General features: G+C 37.9%; 2 protein-coding genes across 2 annotated transcripts in view; one reads left to right on the top strand and one right to left on the bottom strand.

Annotated features, from left to right (window-relative positions):
* side-V (sidestep V) overlaps positions 1–13177 on the top strand; it is a 49449-nt gene extending 36272 nt beyond the window's left edge. Inside the window, exons 4-14 of the mRNA XM_068289492.1 lie at positions 2373–2581; positions 2678–2922; positions 5429–5501; positions 6330–6481; positions 6543–6750; positions 6809–6939; positions 7051–7204; positions 7321–8103; positions 9227–9526; positions 9707–10107; positions 11819–13177. Of these exons, the coding sequence (XP_068145593.1) occupies positions 2373–2581; positions 2678–2922; positions 5429–5501; positions 6330–6481; positions 6543–6750; positions 6809–6939; positions 7051–7204; positions 7321–8103; positions 9227–9526; positions 9707–10107; positions 11819–12418 (3256 nt within the window). The 3' untranslated portion in view covers positions 12419–13177. The remainder of the gene's footprint in view (positions 1–2372; positions 2582–2677; positions 2923–5428; positions 5502–6329; positions 6482–6542; positions 6751–6808; positions 6940–7050; positions 7205–7320; positions 8104–9226; positions 9527–9706; positions 10108–11818) is intronic.
* Positions 13178–15406: 2229 nt separating this feature from the next.
* Positions 15407–19351, bottom strand: LOC137577236 (RNA polymerase-associated protein CTR9 homolog). Its single transcript, XM_068290641.1, has 6 exons — positions 19344–19351; positions 18902–18934; positions 17307–18844; positions 17037–17253; positions 16526–16983; positions 15407–16465 (listed from the first exon to the last, which is right to left on the bottom strand). Exons 1-6 carry the CDS (start codon positions 19344–19346, stop codon positions 15889–15891), a joined length of 2826 nt encoding a protein of 941 aa, XP_068146742.1. The 5' UTR covers positions 19347–19351; the 3' UTR covers positions 15407–15888.
* Between the last annotated feature and the right edge of the window lie 677 nt (positions 19352–20028).

Here is a 20028-nt window from a genome sequence, read left to right as displayed (position 1 = left end):
TAATTAAACAAATTAAAATTTGCTTGCAGAATTTAAAAATAAAGTAAAACTAAGAAAAACTGTAATTGTCAAGAAAATATTAAGTTCGACTTTTAATACTTTACTTTGGAACGAAGAAAGATTGCCCCATCAAAGCCTACAAACAACAGTTAAGACGACTTGCGATTTTCTTACAATTATTTAAAATTTCATTCCGTTTTGCAACACTATTTCGTATTTGCGACGTGTTTAGAGAGTCTTTGTTGGTTACCAATTGAATATTATATATTTTATTTAAATAGACTACATATATATTGCATATATTAGGGAAATTAATTTTTGTTGTATATGGAGATTTATAAATATATGCGCCCTCTGGGCATTTAGCCCTATTTATATATAAAGTGACTCTAAAAGAGAAATCGTTTAAATGCTCTGAAATAAAATAAAATAAAATAAAATACAATAAAAAACTGCAATCGGAAATCGGCTTAAAACAAAATAAAGAAGAAGACAAACAACATGCACTAAATTGATCAATTAATTAATTGAAACGAACTATAAAATGAATATTGCAGGCGCACAAGCCGAAAGGGAATAATCTGAAAGGGAGGGCGGAATTAACATAAACAGATACGGGGGAAGGGACCGATGGGCGAGATGGAAGTATATTTTCCGAATCGGAAATAACATCAACAGGGGAAAAACCACAACAAAAAGCAGCCAAGCAAATTGGAGACAAACACAGAGAAACAAACCAAATAAAAGGCAACCAAATTAAAAATTTACAAGTATCATCAAATTAAGTGCCACCGCATATAAAAAAATAAACGAAAAAATATATTAAAAAAGTTCATTTAACTAGAAACGACTAGGAGATTACCCTTCTCTAAAAAAATGAGAGAATTTAAAGTATTTATTTATATTCTTTTTAACTGCTTGTGCCAAGACCTTCAATTTCTACTTTGTCAAGTCCTAGTTCCCACTTTACCTTAGTTCTTGCATACCCAGCTTGCCCTATTTTACAGGGTAGACAAACAAAATCCGAAATAAAGAGAAACAATTTAAATGTAACCATTTAAAAAGCTTAAAAAAAAAAACGCCAAAGTGGCCCTAGTAAAGATAAAAAGACACACAACAACGAGAAAAAAAAAGCCAAACTAAAAGTTCTGGAAATGCATTTTAGATTATTTACGATTTGCTGGTGTTGCATTTAAGAGCATAGTGGGCTGGTTGGGGAGGGGAATAGGGACGCCATGGCATAGTGTGGCCTTTGGGCGTTGACATTTAATGCCGGCATTTTGTCAAAATGCATTGCACAAAGTCATAAAATAAAAACGTTTGGTAATAACAATAAAACAGCGAAAAATCACAAAAATACACATATACAAGAAGATAAAAAAGAGAGACAAACAAAAAAACTATTCTCTATAGTTTGAAATAGTTTTATATTGTTGATATTTGTGCCTTCGGCGAAAGCTAATTAAGTATTCTGATTTTAACTGCAGAATGTGCTCTCTCTCTCTTGCCTCATTCTTTTGTTTTTTAGCTTTTTTATGTGCATTTAATTTTCATTCTGACACACATTTTATTTGCCTCTGTCTGTCTGTCTGAGTGTCTATATTATTCTGTTCGATTAATTGTTGCCAAATAAAATCCATTGTCCAAAATGTAAGTATTGATTTTTCAATACCCTTGATGGATGGAATTGAAGTAGTTCAAGTTGGGAGTTATTCATAATGAAAGTAGTGTTTAGTTTAGTTTGGTAAATGTTACTATAAGTTAATTCATAATTTGACATATTATAAAAGAATATTTACATACTTAAGTTACTTTTTTCTTAAGTTTTCTACCAACATTTATATTTTTTTTCAAAACAACGTTAATTCTAAACCCTACTTCTTCTCATAATTAATTATAATTTTAGTAAATTCTTTTGAAACAAGTCAATTAAAACTATTACAAACAATATAAAAGTATAAACAATTGCCAATGCGATGGCTTTAGCTCAATGTTAACAATTATTCCCCTGAAAACAAAAAACGTTCCACGGTAACTACAAATCGACTCTTTGATGAAATCTTAGCATTACCAAATTATTTACCCCGAAGGTGTGTATTCGAAAATTTCATAGTTATTATGTGTAATTGCTGGCTTTTGGGTTTGGTATGTTAAACGTTTTAATACATAGCTCGACTGCTTTCGATTTATGTCTTTTTAATTGTTTAGAAAAAGCAAAGTTAAAAGAATTTTTGATTATTTTGAAACTAGGCAAGTGGAGCTAAAAGTTACACATTGGTGACCTCAATAGAGTTTAAGGAAATGAAACTTAGTTAAATGAATTATTTCCCTTAATTAATGTAATTGAATGAAATGTTTTGTTCTGCTTGCAGCTTTGATGCTCGTGGTCGTCCTTTGCATCAGGCCATACCCTGGGCGGATGAGAATGTCTTCAATAAGAAGGCGCATTTCTACTATGACACAAATCCGCCAGCTTTACGCATCAAGAATATACAGACCGCAGATGCTGGGCTCTACAAATGTCGCGTTGATTTCCATAAATCACCAACGCGAAATTGGCGCATTAATGTGACAGTTTTGGGTAAGTTGAAGGGGTCTCCCCCACTCCCTTCCCGGCCATCATCTCCATTTGAGAAAGTGACTTAAAAGTGTTTTATTTCTCCTTCGTCTTTTAAAGTTCCGCCCACACAGTTGACCATTTTGGATCATCATGGTGCTGCCATAAGAGAACAAAGTGCTGGACCCTATCTGGAAGGGGATAGCATCAATTTAACTTGCCTTTCCAGTGGTGGAGTTCCACCGCCACGTGTATCCTGGTGGCGTGAGCATGCCCTAGTTGATGATTCCTTTCAAGTTCTACCGGATGGATCAGTACGCAATGTGCTCCATTTGAAGAATATACAACGGAAGGATCTATTGACGGTAAGTGGACCAGAATTCGGAATTCGGGACTCGGACTCAAAGTTGCAGTTGATTTACAACCGAAAATTTTCCGTAAGCCTTATTTACAGTCAACAGCAGCAGCAGCAGCCAACAACAACAACAATGCTTTCATTCTACTCGAAGCATAATGGCTGCTCACCGCTGGCCATTTATTTTCCCCCCAATCCCCCAGAACCTCACCCCTCTCTCGACCGTCTCCTCTTTTAATGGCAGCTCTCTCCCTGTGTGGTCCTAGCCATACAATGGCCTAATAGAAATCAAAGCGCCTGGGAAATGAATGCAGCAACCACAGCCACTGGCAGGCTGACTGCATCGGGAATTGTTCCCAGCTTTTGGACCGGGAAGGTGGTTTTGCTCTGATTCTAAGCCGATTTAGCGTTTGCTTCATGTAACGAACAATATTGTTAGACCGCTAATCCAGCTATTCAGATGTGGGTTCTCCTCCTCTTCTTGCTCCTTCTTCTCCAGCTACTTCCCACTTGTACAAATTGTCGGTCCATTGTAACTGCGTGAAATGAATGAATATGCTGGCCCACAGAAATCATTTAGATATTTTTCCTTCATCTTCTTCTTTCATTGATGTAATACCAAAAATTATTAACTCACAACAAAGCCAAAGAAAAAAGAGGGAGTTCAACTTGAAAAATGAATAAATTCACTTCAGATGCTCTACTTCTCTCTCTCTCCCTCTTCCAAGTGCGTTAGGATTATGTGTGAAGAAGATGGAATAGAAGTTATTCATCAGTCAGAAAATACATAAATTATATTATTACCACACACATGTTTGAGTGTGTGTGTGTGTATATAGGTTAAGAAGTGAACCAGAAAAGGTCATGCCACTATAATAAATTTGAATAGGGGAGTTAGGGAATTGTTCATGTTAATTGGTTAGCAAGGGGCGTGGCACTAACTAGATGTTGGTAGGTCTAGAAATAGGTGTGCCTGCCGCCTAAAGGGCACCTAGTGTTAAATGGAATTGACTGTTGATAATCCATTGGTTTATGGGAAAATCTATTAAATATTTTTACAGTAAGTGGCATAAGCTTAGTTTTGACAGGTGTTGAACAATATTTTTTAGGCGTTTTGTTATCTACACTTAAGTGATAGTGGTAGAAGAAATCTGTGGCATAAAGACAGCTCAAGGTAGTTCAAAGTTTCCCTTAATGCCAAAAGTTAGAAGAGATGTCGTTCTTTGGTGATGTTTTAAATAACCTGTTAGGTTATCTTTAAACTAATTAAACAACTGTATAACAACAACTTTAAATATTGTAATTCAATCTTATGTTTACTACTCAACACTGAACTTCTCTCTAGGTTTACAACACTATCATTCCAAGTTGTTAGACATGTGATATACCAAACGAACTATTGCTTCTATTTACTAGAACAATTAACCTTAGAATTTGTAGATTTAAAACCTAAGACTAAGCTCCAAGCTGATGATATGAAACTTTATAGTAAAATTTCAGTCCTTTGCGACTTTTAAATACTTTTCTTAGACCGATCTAATAAATTTCTATTCATCTTTATTTCATTAAAAATACATTCCAATTTTTAGAAGACATCTTCACATAGGTTTCTAGACAATGAAGACCTATGTAAATGATTGATATTTCCATGTGATACATTTTATTATCACTATGAAATTTCAATTATTTATTATGAAATGTTTTTATAGATTCTCACATGTCAATAATTTTTTCTCTTCTGTCAGTTGAATTTAAAGTGCTTAACTCAATTCAAATTTAGTGCTTAAACAACATAAGAAATCAGTTCAATAAACACCTCGAAGACAACGATGACCCACTGCGAACCTTCAGGCAGTCAGTCCCCCCCCCGGGCATTCAGTCAGTCAGTTGCTCACTGACGCCAGACTCAATATTAAGCACATTGTGCAATGGAAAAGAAATTTATGACCTAATTTCCCAGCAACATTTTGGGGAAAAGCGGAAAGGAAGAGAAAGGGAAAGAGCAAATGCTGCTGCGTTTTAATTTCTCCCCCAAAGTTATGCAAATATTTTTATTAGCTATCGTTACAATTCTTTTCTTTTTGGTGAATCAATAAAAAGTATCGTATTACAAGCAACAGAATTTATGATATTAATATACAAACGACAACCTTTTGAACTCGAACTCGAACTGCTTGGCCTTTCGATTGGTTCCTTACCCCAATACACGTTTCCCCCCGTTTCACCTGACAGCATAATTGATTAGCCTTTGTGTGAGTGTGTGTGTGTGTGCGAAGAGAAAAGGGAGGGGCCCTTTTGTTTGGAGGTGCGTGTTTCACAAACATTTCAAGCAATTAAAATTGAATGTTGAACATATCGATGATTTATCATCGACTTGTTTTCGAATTATCGCCCGATATTTTATCGTATATTGTGTTTAATCTTAATAATAAAAGCCAATTTCTTGTAATAAGCATAAATCATTAAATTTATATCTCTCTCACGCTCTCTCTCTCTCTCTCTCTCTCTCTTTGCAGATGTACACCTGCCAGGCGACCAATGGACATGTGGTCCCTGCTTTGACCAAAAAAGTTGTCCTGGATTTGAATCGTAAGTTTCCGTTTTCGGTCCTTTTTAAATATGCATGTCCCGTTTTGTATTACAAAATTCTATTTTATATTTTGCCACACAAAAAATTATGCAGGCCAAAAGTTCTGGGTTCAGACCACGTTCGAGGTTTTTAAGGATTTTTCCATACATTTTTGTGTTTGTTCAAGGTCGTTTCAGAGTGGTTGAATAAAAATGGGTTGACTTTTGTTGGCTTTAGCATGGAAATTAATGTAATTAAAGTTTTGTCATACATTTATGCATTTATATGGGGGAGAAAGGAGGCCAATTTAGTATTATAAAAGTGAACTGGATCTGCTAAAGGGAGCATGCTAATCGCATTGGCCGTGGTGTCCGTGTCCCATGAGTAAGGTCAGTGATGGGTATATAATAAAATGTGTCGTAAATGTTGAATGTTTTTTTTCTTGCCCAGGTTGGGCCCCCACACAGGACTCTAGGGAATCGAAAATATGTGTTATGCAGTGGGTGGAAATTATAATTAGATATAATATCTATGAAATGGTCAAGGCACAGTAGTCTGTCTGGTGTCTTTTTGCCATTTTAAAGTTACAGAATTTGACAAATGTTAAATTGAGGGAAAAATGTGTAAGAAGGGAAATGAGGACAGGCCTTGTTTTAGTTAGGCAAACATAAAATTAACACTTATAGAATATAAAAGGACCTGCTAGGGCAGGTTATTACTATTTGTGCCACTGTGCAAGGCGTGACATAAACTGAAACGGATATGCTTAATGGAAATTAGTTTTGAAAGGACATGGCATATAATAATAATTTTTGCATTTCAATTTCATTTTATCCCCCTCCGTGTAGTTCCACCACTTAGTCTATTGCTGCAAGGCCTCAATCATGCAGTGATCGCTGGCACTCGCACCCATGTGACCTGCACGGCCATTGGTGCTCGTCCCCCACCGCATATTATATGGTCGAAGGCAGGACAGATACTGAAAGGAGCCTCCCAGTCGGTAAGTTATAATTTAAGTGATGGAAAGTAGTTCTAGAGACTTAAATAAAATTATTTGATAGACCGCTCCCGATGGTAATACAACCATCTCTGAGCTGATGCTCATACCCGTGCCGGAAGATAATGAACGTCAGGTGGTTTGTTCCATCTCATTGAATGCCGGCATTACATCACAACAATTGCAAGAAGGTCATACCACAGTTATGACTACTTTGGGCAATGGTAATCAGGGGCTTTACCTGAAAGACTCGCGAGTTCTCAATGTGACGCGTAAGTTTTTTGAAGTTTTTGGTTAAAGGGAAATTGATTTTAAGTAATCCAATTGCAGATGCTCCTATTGTTACCCTCAATCTGGGAGCTCCCCTTGATCCGAATAATTTGTTGAAAGGTTCCGATGTCTATTTGGAGTGCGATGTCAAGGCTAATCCTGGTATCACGCGTGTGGAATGGTATCACAATGTAAGTTCCAAAAAGCGCATACTTTTAGGCTTCACTTTAATATCTTTTAAAACTTCTTTATCATTTAATAATCATTAATTAATTGTGTTTGTATTGTCATTGTCCCTTTAGGATAAGCAGTTGCATTCCTCACGCGGCATAATCATCTCGAACCAAACTCTGGTACTTCAAGGCATCTCAAAATCGTCGCATGGCCAATACTTTTGCCGTGCCACAAATCTCCAGGGCAGCGTGTCCAGCAATGAGGTCTACTTGGATGTCAAATGTAAGTAGCTGTTGGACCCATACAAGGGCACTTAAGTTCCCAGTCACTTGAACCCGAACCCACAAAACGTAACTTACTTTGGCCACCCTCTACAACTGCCACCCATTTGATTGCAGATCCGCCTGTGTGCAAGTCGGATTCAACGATTATACGTGCAGCACTCAAGCAGACAATCAACATCACCTGCGAGGTGGACGCCAATCCACTCGATAATCTAAATTACAAGTGGCACTTCAACAACTCGCTGGAGACACTCATAGAGCTGCCCCAACGAGAGCTGGCGGTCAGTCTGCCATTGCTGCAGTTGCCTTCCGGCCAGACCGGATATTATCAGCGCAGTAAAAGGAAGCACACACATCACCTGCTCCATGGACGACACGGTCGTGTGGCCAGCATTGTTGACATGGCCGCTGTACGCTTCGAGGACGACGACGACCATGCCGATGCTGATGGTGACTATGCCGATGGGTCTGAGAATTTGGAGCACGACTATCAGGATTATGTTGTCGATGGTGTGGGTCCCTATACCCAAATGGTCTACTCCAACATGGTCCACAAGAATCACGTGGAGAACAAGCAGCCCCAACGGAAGCTTCAGCAACAGCAACAACAGCAGCAGCAGCAGCAACAACAACTATCGCAACAGCAATCCCAGTATCAGCTGCAATTGGGTGAATCCTCTGGACATCAACTGGCCGAACGTAAACGTTTGGCTGCCCTCCATAAGCAGCAGCATCATCGTCAGGTCATGGCCATGCCAACAACTACAGCTGTGCCGCCATTGCATAATGTCTACAGCTACTATGTGGAAAGCTATGAGAGTTTCGGTGCCATTTCCTGCGTGGCCAGCAGTCCGATGGGACAGAGCCAACCTTGCTGGTACCACATTCAACCGGCAGGTGAGTCCATCGCAACAGAGCGGGAGTCGGGGCCGTAAGACCACACAGTCAGTTAGTTGAAAGATAAAAAAAAAAAAATTAATTAATTTCACATCGAAGCGTCGAGTGCAAAAATTTCAACGCAACATGGAACATGTTTACTCAATTCACAGTGCGGTCAGATGGCGGGGAGGGAGAGTAGAAACATTGGTCAGTAGATAATTGTTGAACGTGACGTCGACGACCCGTCGCTGCAGAAGCGACCATTGCACAAGCGTTCCCAGCAAGTGGCAAGCATTTTGTGCGTGGAATCTCGGCTCTTTATTTACATTTTGCAGCATTTTCTGTGGCAATTTTACGCGTCACGATTGTTTGTCGTTCGTTTGTTCGTCCGGTTGTCCATCCGTCTGTCCCATTGGCCAGTCGGACGGACAGTCGTTGTCCCTGCCAGCAATGGAAAGCCATGTTTACCAACGTCATCATGTCTCCATGTTTGTTTGTTTGTATGTCCACCGTGTGCGTGTGCTTGTTCGTCTGCCTGCTGCACATCTGTGTTCAGAGATAATCTGATAATCAAATGCAATAAATTTCCAAAGGAACATCATTTATTCTAGAAAAGTAAACGTAGCCGCCAATCGAGATGGCAAGCTAATGGTAAAGAAATGTCCTGAACTTTAATTGGAGCATACTTTTGGGGTTGGGTAACCAATTTAGACGAATCTCTCTCTATACACTACTGAATTAGTTTACCTTTAAAATTTGCAAAAATAAAGACTTAAGCTTTAAGTGAAGCATACTTAAGGGGACAATAATCTACTCAAATCAATAAGATTAAGTGGTCTCTACTATTTAGACTTTATATAATTTTTTTTGAGTTTAAGAAATGACTTAACATTTAAAAGCAGCTTTTAAAAGAAGACAATGACGAGACCTCGACTCCACTCAATTAGCTGGCCAACTGATTTCATTTTAAATTATTAAACAGTTTTAAAAGCAAGTTAACGTCAGCTTTAAATGTAGCATACCTTAAGGCAGAACAATTCACTTTGAACTGTCCGATTAAATGGAGGCTACAAATGGGGTTACTTTTAAAATTCGTGTAATTCATCTCCCTTTTCTATTTGGAATTTTATTCTTTTTACAGACCTTCCCGAATCTGTGAAAAATTGCACGGCTTACAATGCCACAGCCAATTCACTGCAGATACAATGCTTTCCCGGCTATGATGGGGGTATACCACAACATTTTCATGTGCAGGTCTATGATGAACTGAATCGCCAGATACTTTACAATGCCTCGTACAAATATGCAGAATTCACAGTGAAGCGTTTGCCCAGCGATTCGGTTTTCGTCATCCGGGTGACGGCCGTCAATGCCCAGGGAGCCAGCAAGGTGGCCTATCGGTTACGTGGACGTACGCTGTCAGCGCCATTGCTACGAACAGGTAAGTGAGCAGCGTTCGCTGCTGCGCTACTATTGTTTCAGCAGAATAAACCTCGCTCACTGTTGTTGGCGTTGTTTTCCATTGTTTTCTGCACCGGCATTCAATTTTTCACAATTTCTCATACTCTCATTCTGTTTCCTCCGCCTCCTTCCCTCTCTCTCTCTCACTCTCCTCACTTAGCCTCCTCGACAGCCGTGCTAGTGCAGTTGACACCTCTGCTGGGCGCCTTAGTTGGCGTTATTGCAACACTATTTCTCGTGGCCATTTGCGTGGTGATCTTTATCAAATTTCGCAGCAAGCGCAATGGACGTCATGCCAATGGCGATGCCACCACCACAGAGGCAGACAAGGGTAGTGCGGAGCCGTTATCCAGGAATATGGGCAGTCATTCCAGTTTGGAGGACAAAAATCCGGATGTGGTGCCGCAGGAAGCCAACAGCGAGGATGAATTCCATCTGGAGGAAAAGGCATTCGACCGTCTGAATATGGAATCGCAGCGAATTTTGTATACACCGCCAACGCGCATTAGTAGCGCCTCCCCGCCGCCACCCCCTTCGCTATCACCCACATTTGGCAAACAGGTAAGAATGAGAGAGAAAAAAATACCCACAGAACGGAAAGAGAATATTTGGTTTCTATGGATTTGCATATTCTGATTGTGTGTAGTTTCCCCAACCACCCAAAAAAACAACCAATCGAAAAACATTGAGCGAAAAATACATTGCCTACATTTAGGCTGTAGCTTGAAAATAAAAGTGTGTGTAGAAACCGAAAGAGAGAGGTAAAAACTAATGCCTGATGGCCTTGAAGCATTTCAAGCATTTCCGCAAACATTAAATGCGACAAAAATACTTGCAAAGCATTTTCTCATCGAAATGTGAAAATTCACTCACATGCCTAACAAATATTTGTTGTGTCGATGTTTTGAATTGTCAAACAAACACTTACCCTCTCAATTTTGGTGCAAGTTTTATTTTCTGAAAAGAGAAAAACAATGTTTGAAATAACTTTTATAGACAGTTTTTGCAAAATCAATTTATGAAAAATATTAACACAAAAAATACTTGAGTTGCCGAAATTCTTTTCTCGATAAGTAAAATGTTTAATGAATTTTTAAAAATCGTAATGCGAAAGCCTAAAAGTATATGAAAAAATTTATAAATTTTAATGCAAGTGTAAATATTTTTTAATCAAATCAAAATCAATCAAAAAAAATTCCATTATATTCACAATAAGGCATTCAAGAGCATAGTTTTCAGTCCAGACCTAGACTTAAAAAACATTTATTAGAACACTTGTTCTATGGCTTTAAGATTCAAGATTCTATAGATAAACCTAGGCTATAGCAAGTTTAGTCATGCATCTACATAGATATATAGGACTTAAATAAAAAGGCCAATGTGTAGTATGTAACTGTTTTAGTTTACCCATGTTTAGCTTCAATTGACAAAAAGTTTCCTTGAATTTCTCTGCAAGTGTAAGCCCACAGGAAAGGTCTATATTTGCTTCTTACGATAACCTTTTCCTAATACACTTTATAGACAAAAGGTCCTTCTAGATATAAGGACAACAAATTATTAGTATCTACGCTTTATTGACACTTTGGCAAATTGATTTAGTGACAGAGACACGATGGGTTGCTAGGATGGAAGTGACAGAGAGTCTTCTCCCAATAGTCGGTCAGGAAGTAAAAGTTTTTTCTCTTTTTTGCAACTTTCCCCCTTGCTAAGCAACATTTTGGGGCCAATTAGCCAGAAACCGTAAATAAATTACACAAATTAGTTTCGTTTTTTTCTCCTCCACACCCCAAACTACAGAGTCTCCTTGCTCTATGTAGCTTTACCAACGTTGTCCTGGTCAACAAGTTAACAAATTTTTTTTTTGTTTTCGTTTTTGGGAGGAAGTTTCTGTTGGCTTTTATCATTGTTGGTTTTTTGGGCAAACATCAAATTTTGATGAGGCAAATGTTTTTGCCTGTCGAGCCAAAAGTTAAATTTGCTTTTGTTTAGTTTTTAGTTATTTTTTTGGTTGTTGGTTGTTGTGCTAGGGTTGTGGTTCGTTTGCCCCTCGCTCCTCTCTTATGTAGTGCTAACAAGCTCATTAGGAGTAAACCAAAAGCAAAAATATTATACATAAATGAAGTAGACGGGGGAAATAAAAACTTGCTTGGTCAGCCACTTAAATTTTTTTTTTTTTTTTGCACAACAAAAAAACTAATGGGAAACTTTTACTTGGAGTCTTAATTATTAATCATGGGTCTTTGTTGTTTTTTGACCTTTATCGTTCTTCTAGTATGGTGAACTATCGCTGACAACGAATCCTGCATTTAGTTTGTACAATACGCCGCAAAGAGCACCAGCTGCCCAACGTCCCATATATACGGCTCCACCGCCTCTGCTATCGACTCGCACACCACCCAATATTTATACCAGAATTCCGGGTCGAGGATCAGTTGGAGGACCCAATGGTGGAGCCACTACCACTGCCACATATTTGCCTGCCTACGAGACACGCACTTCGCCCACCTCCCCTTACGGCTCGACCACCACTTGCACCATGCCCCTGCTGGGAGGTCAATCGAATGGCTCTCTGCAGACCAATAGCAGTGCTGGAGCAGTAGGAGCTGGAGCTGGATTAGTTGGCACCAACTGTAATACTCTACCACATCCGGGTAGCCTACATACCGGTGGAATCTCAGCCGCTCTGACCAGCTCGGTGACCAGCGGGAATATCACCATTGGAGCTGCCCAATCACTCTTGACTTCACCCAGAGCTCAGGCGGCCTACACTGGCTTGGGACTGGTCGGTGGCACAAGTGGCACTCAATCGCCTTTACTCAGTGTGGGCGGCTCTCTGCTGGGCGCCGGAAACTATGAGACGGTGACCTCCTGAGAGTTACCCAAAGAGGACATCAAATGTCAGATTGTCTGCATAGGCGGCGGGAGTAGTACGTGCACAACATTGGGCGCCGAGCGCACTACCATTGTCTAAGGGATGTATACACACATAATAACTGAGGTAATCCGATTCTGTATTATAGTAGTTAAGCGATGGCACAGTGCGTACGAGTATTTTTGTTTCTAACTGTTAGCCTAAAACAACAAATTATTCAAAACCTACAAGACTTCCGGATGCTAAAAAGAAAACACAACAAAAAAAGAATGCAAATAACAAGCGGTTAAAAGTAAACTCCCAATTATAGAAATATATATTGAGATATAGACACTATATATAAAGATATTAAAGAGATGTTAATACCACACACACACAAACTTAATGCATTTACTTAGTTTACTCTACTTGGTATCAAGGTATGTGAACATGAGGTTAGATCTAGCTGGTAAAGTGAGGTTAGAAACTAATAGTAGGGTTAACTACTGAAAAGTGAGGTTAGATCTAACCGTATAATTGAGGTTACCTTGGGAAGTATTCCATGTGAGGTTAGCTAATGAAATTGAGGTTTTGGTCTAAGAAAAATTAACTTGAAAATGCCGATTCTGCACACTTCAGATGAAAATTATCTGCCTGCTTCACATACTTGATATTTACTGTGTATACTTAGTTGACTTACATACATTTGTGCGAAAGAACACTTCAGTGAACAAACAGAGCTATGCTTAAAACAAACAAAAACAAAACAAAAAACGAAAACTAATTTAAACAAATACTTAAAAACAACTACACGAACAAGAGAAAGCCCTTCTATCAAGAATTAGTTTTAGTCACCAACTTGTACATAATTTGAGAGTTAAGCTTAATAGATATACAAAATAAATATAAATTAATTAACTAATTGTGTAGCATTAATTCTAGACATAAAACTAATTGTAGTCTAAACTAAACTAGTTAGTCACATTGAATCTACGAAAAGACTATCCCAAAAAACAAAAAAACCCCAAGAACGAATCCTGAGTATATGTATATAGCATATATGTATATGGCATATCTGAAAATCGTACGTACATATAAAGATATATATAGTTAAAATCAATATACATCTAGCACAAGCAACCAACATAAAGAAACTGAAATAGGCAAGAACTTTATCTAACCGATATCAATATATATATATATACTATAAATGTGTGTGTATATGCATAGGAATCGATATATATATATATGGATAATGAAGCATCATTTGTTGAATTTGGTAAAAAAAAAAAAACGAAAGAAAAAAGGTAAAATAAATTTTATATAAAATCTGTTGTCGAAAACTTTATCAAATATATGTATGTACATCTATGTATAAAAACAAAACAAAAACAAATATAATATAATTGTAAATGTAAAAACCGAAAAACAAAATTTGCCACCCGCCCAATTTTCCAATTCAATAATCTCACACACACAGACACACACACACACACATACAAACTAAAAGTTTTCTCAATGTTCAACATTCTCTTTTCGGAAATCCCCCCATCTTAACCTGCAAGTGCTTTTTCAAAATGACAAAATCAAATTGTATTGTGACTCGAATTGTAAATGTAAAACAACTGAAATGGAATGAATAAAAGAAATACAATTTTTTATTATATAAGTGATTAGAGTTGAACTAATATATACAATTTATATATATATGTATATGTATGTATAAATTTTATTTCTCAAAATTATTTTCAAAGATTATTTTCAAAAGTTTTGCGTTTTCTCACTAACAAATGAAATTTACTTATAAAAAACCAAGAAACTATTTGAGTTGTAAGATCGAATTCTATAATATATTTATTTTATCGAATATAATTTTAAAAAGAAACAAAGTTTTTATGTGTAATACAAATAATTCTACAAACCCAAAAAAACAAAAAAAAAAATTAAAATAAAAACAAAACTACAACAAAAAAAAAAAAAAAAACAATAAGAATTATGTGCAAAGAATAAATAAAGAACTAAAATCTGAAAAATATATTCAAAAGTTCTTTTTAATAATGGAGAGCTAAAAAATTGTCTTCAAAGGGGAAACTTTTAGTCGCACGTAAGTAACTTAGACCTTTCACTATAGAAACACCTTTTAACTAGTGTTTTTTTTTTTAATTTTAACTAAGTTATGGCTTAAAAACGGTTTTAAATGTACAACTGAGGGTATTTAGAAGAGATAAAAAATCTTCCCAATTCTCTGTTCTACTTTATTTCCCATATTTGAGATGTACATAAATGGGAAGATGTTACGGCAGAATTCAGTAGGAGAGGAGGTCTCAAATCTTCTTAACTTTAAAACAAAGGCTTTATTGAGGAAATAGATCTGAAATTTATTCGCAATTCTCAGCAGTTATGAAAACAGGATGTGCATTGGGAGCTACATTTGCTGATTCCATTAGCTAAGAGTTTAGTATTTTATAGCTACAGGTCTAAAGCCACGGCTTAATTATTCCTGTGGATCGGGTATTAATTTCAGACAAGGTGTTCGACATACCCTTTTTTGCATAGGGTATAATTAATTTAGCGTCTCACACTGACAGAAATAATAATTCATAATTTAAAGACTGCTAAATGGGGGAGAGGAAGCTTGGTTTCTGTTCCTATATGATTCATAAACAAAACCTTTGACCTCGCTGCAGGACATGAGCTTGTGTAAGCATTTTTTTTTTTTTTTGGCAGGACACGCAATACAGTTTTTTCGTCGTCGTCTCCTTTTGTTGGAATTAATTAACGAAACCCCAAAAACAGCAACATATGTGTGTGTGTGTGTGTGTGAGTAGGGGCCTAATAGAAAAAGAAGCAGTTGGGGGAACATTGAAACGCCTTGTAGAAGAACTGTAGTATGTTATGTCCACATCCTGCGGCGAAACTTGTCACAGACTAATTTCGTGTCTCAGCTCATAAATTGATATTAATGAGTGGCACATATACATACATACATACATATGAAACACACATACACAAATTTATATATATTTATTCGCGTTTATTTGTTAGTTCGTTTTGTGACGATTCCTGACAGTTACAAAGTGCCCCCCACCAAATTCCACTCATCCCTGCTCATATAGTAATTTGAGAGCTTGGCGACCAAAGTCCTGCGGTTATTTAACATGAGTTGCCATTCAAATAAACATAAACTTCTCCATCCATCTAACAATTTACTTATGTGTGTGTGTGTCCATGTGCTCATCCCCTGTGGGAGACATGACACATTTAGTTGAAACTATAAATTGTATTTACTTTGGAGAGGGTGGAGAAATATCTATTTGTTTTACTGGGAATTCGTTTGCATTTTCTTCTTAAGCCTCTCCACATATTCCAAAATCATTTCTGGTGTCTCGGATTCCCTTTCTTTGCGGTCAGACATAAAATTATTCATTTCCAATTGCCTACGCTGACCTATGGACTGAAGGCGATCCATTAGATTTTTGTCGGATTGTTCATTATTTGTTTCCTTGGGACTTTTTTTCCACTTGATTCTCTAGTTCTGGTGCATCTTCGCCTTCCTCATCAGCGGATTCAATGAAGGCTTTACTTTTGAAAGATGATTTTTTGGAATGTTTCTCTTTGGTGTTTTTCTTTTTGGCCTTTTTCGCAAGTGGTGGACTTGTGTTCTCTTCATTCTCTAGATTTTCTCTTGCATTTTCATCAACGTCATCATCATCATTGTTGCTAATGTGTCTTTTCTTTTTGGTTTGGTTCTTTTTAGGAACTTTTTTCATTTCGTTATTAACATTGCTAATGAGTTTTTTGGTACGTTCTAAGACTTCAAGGCGTTTGGCCGTTTGATCTTCTTGTAGTTGCTTCTCTGCCTCCTGTCGTTGTATTTTCTGTTGCTCCAAATGATTCTGCAATTCCTGATAGCGTTGCTCCTGCAATCGTACACGATCTTCATCTAATTGCTCCAGTTCCCTTACTCTGTTGAGCTCTTCGGGTAAATCCAACAAAATGTCACGACATTTTTTTGCCTGATGTCGCGCCTGACGCTCGTATTTTGAAGGCACAAGGCCATCAAAGTACCTGAAAGGAAATTTATTAATCATTAGTAAAAATTGGCTAAAAAGAAAGTTTTCCATTTACCTCAAGGCCACTTTTAGTTCCTGTTCTGCCAGCATTAGTTCTTTTAGGTCGGGTCTCTGCATACCAAAGACCGTTAGACTATATTGCTTAATTGTCAAGGCTAGATTATATAGCAAAAGTTGATCGTGCGGCGCCACATGACGAGCTTGAAGTAGAACTAGCTTAGCCTCTTTGGCTTTGCCACCTTCATAGAGAGATCTGGCCAAAAGTTGCATTATCTCCAAAGATTTGGGTGGCAAAAATTCATCAAGGCATTGCTTATACATTTGACTAGCCTGTTTATATTTCTTCAATTTTAAGGAAACATTGGCTAAATTGAGTAGACTCTGGGTGCAATATTTACTCGACTCCAAGATCTGTTTGAAGACGGCTTCACCCTCGTTGAGTAGACCTCCGGAGCACAGAGCAGCTCCAATGCCATTGGCCGCCCAAAGATTTCGAGGATTTTGCTCCAGGGCCTAGAAAAAAGTAACTTTTAGTGAGTGTTGCTTCGGTAATGTCCTAGACCCACCCTTCTAAAGAGCTGTATGGCCTTCTCTTGATGTCGCTTGAAGGTACTATCTTCTAGGCCTCCGACAGTGCGTTGAACATTTATAAGACATACATTTCCCACTGCAACCATAATATAAGGGTCTCTGCGCGTCTCCCGTCGACGAAGGATAACATTATGACAATACATGGCTTGAGTGGTCATTCCATGCTTCATGAAGTGATTGCCCATTAGACATCTATCAGAGAGAGAAACAATCAAAGTGGGGGCTAATCAATCGTTATTACTTACCTAGCAGTTAAATTATCGTTATCCACTTTAAGCACATCCTTGTAATAATCCATGGCAGTGACATATTGCTGACGTTTGGCAGCCATTTGACCTAATCTTATGTAGCAATCAATGTACGTGGGACATTCTTCTATGAGTTGCTTGTACAAGTTCTCTGCTAGGTCATCTCTGTGGAGTTCTTCCAGCACACGAGCACGATTGAAGCGTATGGTAAGTCTTTTACTCTCACAAGTATCTCTGGCCAATGCGTGGTCAAGGGTGACCAAAGCCTCTTGGGGTTGTTTGCCATACATAAACGATGCCCCCAAATTGTTTAGTAATTCTACAGGGACACATTGACCTATTTCTTGAAAGATCCTTACGGCTTCCTCATAGGAGTTAATGGTCTGTGACCAGAGCTCTTTGTTTTCATATGCCCTGGCGAAAATCAACCAAATGTCATAGTCCTTTTTAAGTCTCGGAGATAGCCTTAAACTCTTATTCAAGAACTCCAAAGCGCCATCCACCTTGGCACTTGTATTATCTTGTACATAGAGTAGAGAGAGCAGACGCAATCCCAATAAATTATCGGGCACAATCTTTAGTAGTGTCTGTAGGCAATTAATCGCCTTGTCCAATTGGTTGCGACGCAGATACATCTGGGCCAGTCCTAAATGTGGTGGAGCATAGCTATTAGGACACGATTTCACAGACATTTTGTAGAACTCAAAGGCTCGATCAAAATTTCCGACTGCATGAAAAGAGCGTGCAATTTGTAAAAAGTTTTGAGCACGTAATTCTGCGCTGTCCGTGTGGGCAATGGCATTCCCCGCCAAAGTTTGCACCCGCTCGTAGCTCTTGACATAGTAAAAATGTTGGGCCAGGCAACTAAGGATCATGGGATCACGATTATATTGCTCATAGGCGGCGCACAATAGATAAATAGCTTCTTGTTGGGCCTGCTTATCCAGTACATTTAGTTTAATGACAGCCATACCCACCAGGGCATTCTTACAACGACCATTGTACTCGAGTGCCAACTCAAAAGCCCGCCGAGCATTATCCACACTGCCCATCTTGAGAAAACAGTGACCGACACCCACACGAACATCGCCAGGGCCGCGTGGATAATGCATCAACACACTCTTGAAGTAACCCAAGGCACCTATATAATCCCGTCTGTTGTAGGCCAAACAACCGCGTCCTATCAGACAGGGAACACTATGTCGCATGGTCTTGAGAATACTGAGAAAAACGTCATCCGCATCTTGTGAGCGTCCGGAACTCAACATCATTGCATAGGCACGTGCCACCGAATGCAGACGATCATTCGGTTGCAGTTCTTCCGCTGCATTCAAAAGATTGGTTATCTTTGCCTGCAAGGCAGCTCGTCGATTTCCCGTCTCACGGTAGGCCATGCCTGTGAAATAACCCGCCAGGAGGGTATAAGTCCGTATCAGATCTTCCTTATAGCCCACATACAATTTTCCACTCTTTACAATGGACGCCTCCAGCAGCATGACAAAGCTTTCGAATTGACGGGCCGAGTAATAGAGCAACTAAGTAAGACCTAGGTTTTAACTTTAGTTCACATGAAGTTATCCTTGACCACTTACCGCTTTTTGTATCCATGTGCGTAGATTTAGACGCTTTGTGGATAGTTCAAAGAGAAGATCATGAATATTTTGCAATGATTTATTTTCAGTCATATTAACTGCAAGTTTTCACTATTTTCACACTACACACTGTTACACAAATGACAACAGTGTTGAACAGTTTTAATTGATTGTCAATTGTCAAAAAGAGTTGCCATATTTTGTGTATACACTTGAAGTAAGCCAAATAATATATCAAATGCACAGTGGTCCTTAAGGAACCTTAAATTATTTATATAAATTTAATTTTTTTTTCAAATTTAGGTATACTTTATGTCCTGCAAAAAAAAGTAAAAAGAAACTAAAATGACCTTCTTAAGGAGGAGTGTTCTTGTTATAAGTATATCCTTCTAACAAGCATGCTAGATGTCCTTTTGGAGCATGTTGACTGCGCTTTACTAACCATCCAAGATTATGATGCCTAAACTACTTTAGCGAATCACAACTAGAAGCAAAAAAAATACCAAAGGGTCCGACTTTGAACTTATGGTAATGCTTTAAATATCGATTTCAATGTATTTCGGCGATTAAAATAATAAATTGAGATAAGTTTCCATGGATATTTTCCATTATCTACATCATTTGTGTTAAATAGCTGCAAGATAAATGAAAAAAAAGAACTAGCTAAACACATTTGTAAAGCTGACAAAACGAACATAAAATGTTATGTGTAAATTTTCTGAAAACGACCTTGATTTCTGCATATATCGAAATTGCTGCCGTACTTCACCATATTGTCAATGTCATGGGAACCTGTAATGACGTAAATTACACTGATTTCTCTTTCAACGATTATGGAGCTAGTGCTATATATAAATAAACATTTCGTTTTATTGTTATGTTTGACGATTCTGCTATGCCTTCACATTCGTTTACACCACTGAATGGGTATTTATTTATTTTTTTTTTTTTTTTGCTTGTCACCTTTTTTGACCCAATATATGTATACGTTGCCTCACCTTACCTCCCTCTTTTTCTGTTCAACGATTTCCGATAATTGTTTGGAATGAAACATTGATTGCGCACTTTGCTGAAAGGCACAAAGAAACAGAATAATAACAAACATTGAAACATTGTTAATCCATTCG

The sequence above is a fragment of the Drosophila tropicalis genome, unplaced genomic scaffold (assembly GCF_018151085.1).
Source record: "Drosophila tropicalis isolate 14030-0801.00 unplaced genomic scaffold, ASM1815108v1 contig_593, whole genome shotgun sequence".
Classification (NCBI taxonomy): domain Eukaryota; kingdom Metazoa; phylum Arthropoda; class Insecta; order Diptera; family Drosophilidae; genus Drosophila; species Drosophila tropicalis.
The sequence above is the reverse complement of the archived record's forward strand: the minus strand, read 5'-3'. Positions and strand labels throughout refer to the sequence as shown.

Coding starts and splice junctions, on each gene's coding strand:
- LOC137577236 (XM_068290641.1), bottom strand. Junction 18,845..18,901: donor GCACATGGATACAAAAAGCG/GTAAGTGGTCAA, acceptor GGTCTTACTTAG/TTGCTCTATTACTCGGCCCG. Junction 16,984..17,036: donor CCATACAGCTCTTTAGAAGG/GTGGGTCTAGGA, acceptor ACTTTTTTCTAG/GCCCTGGAGCAAAATCCTCG.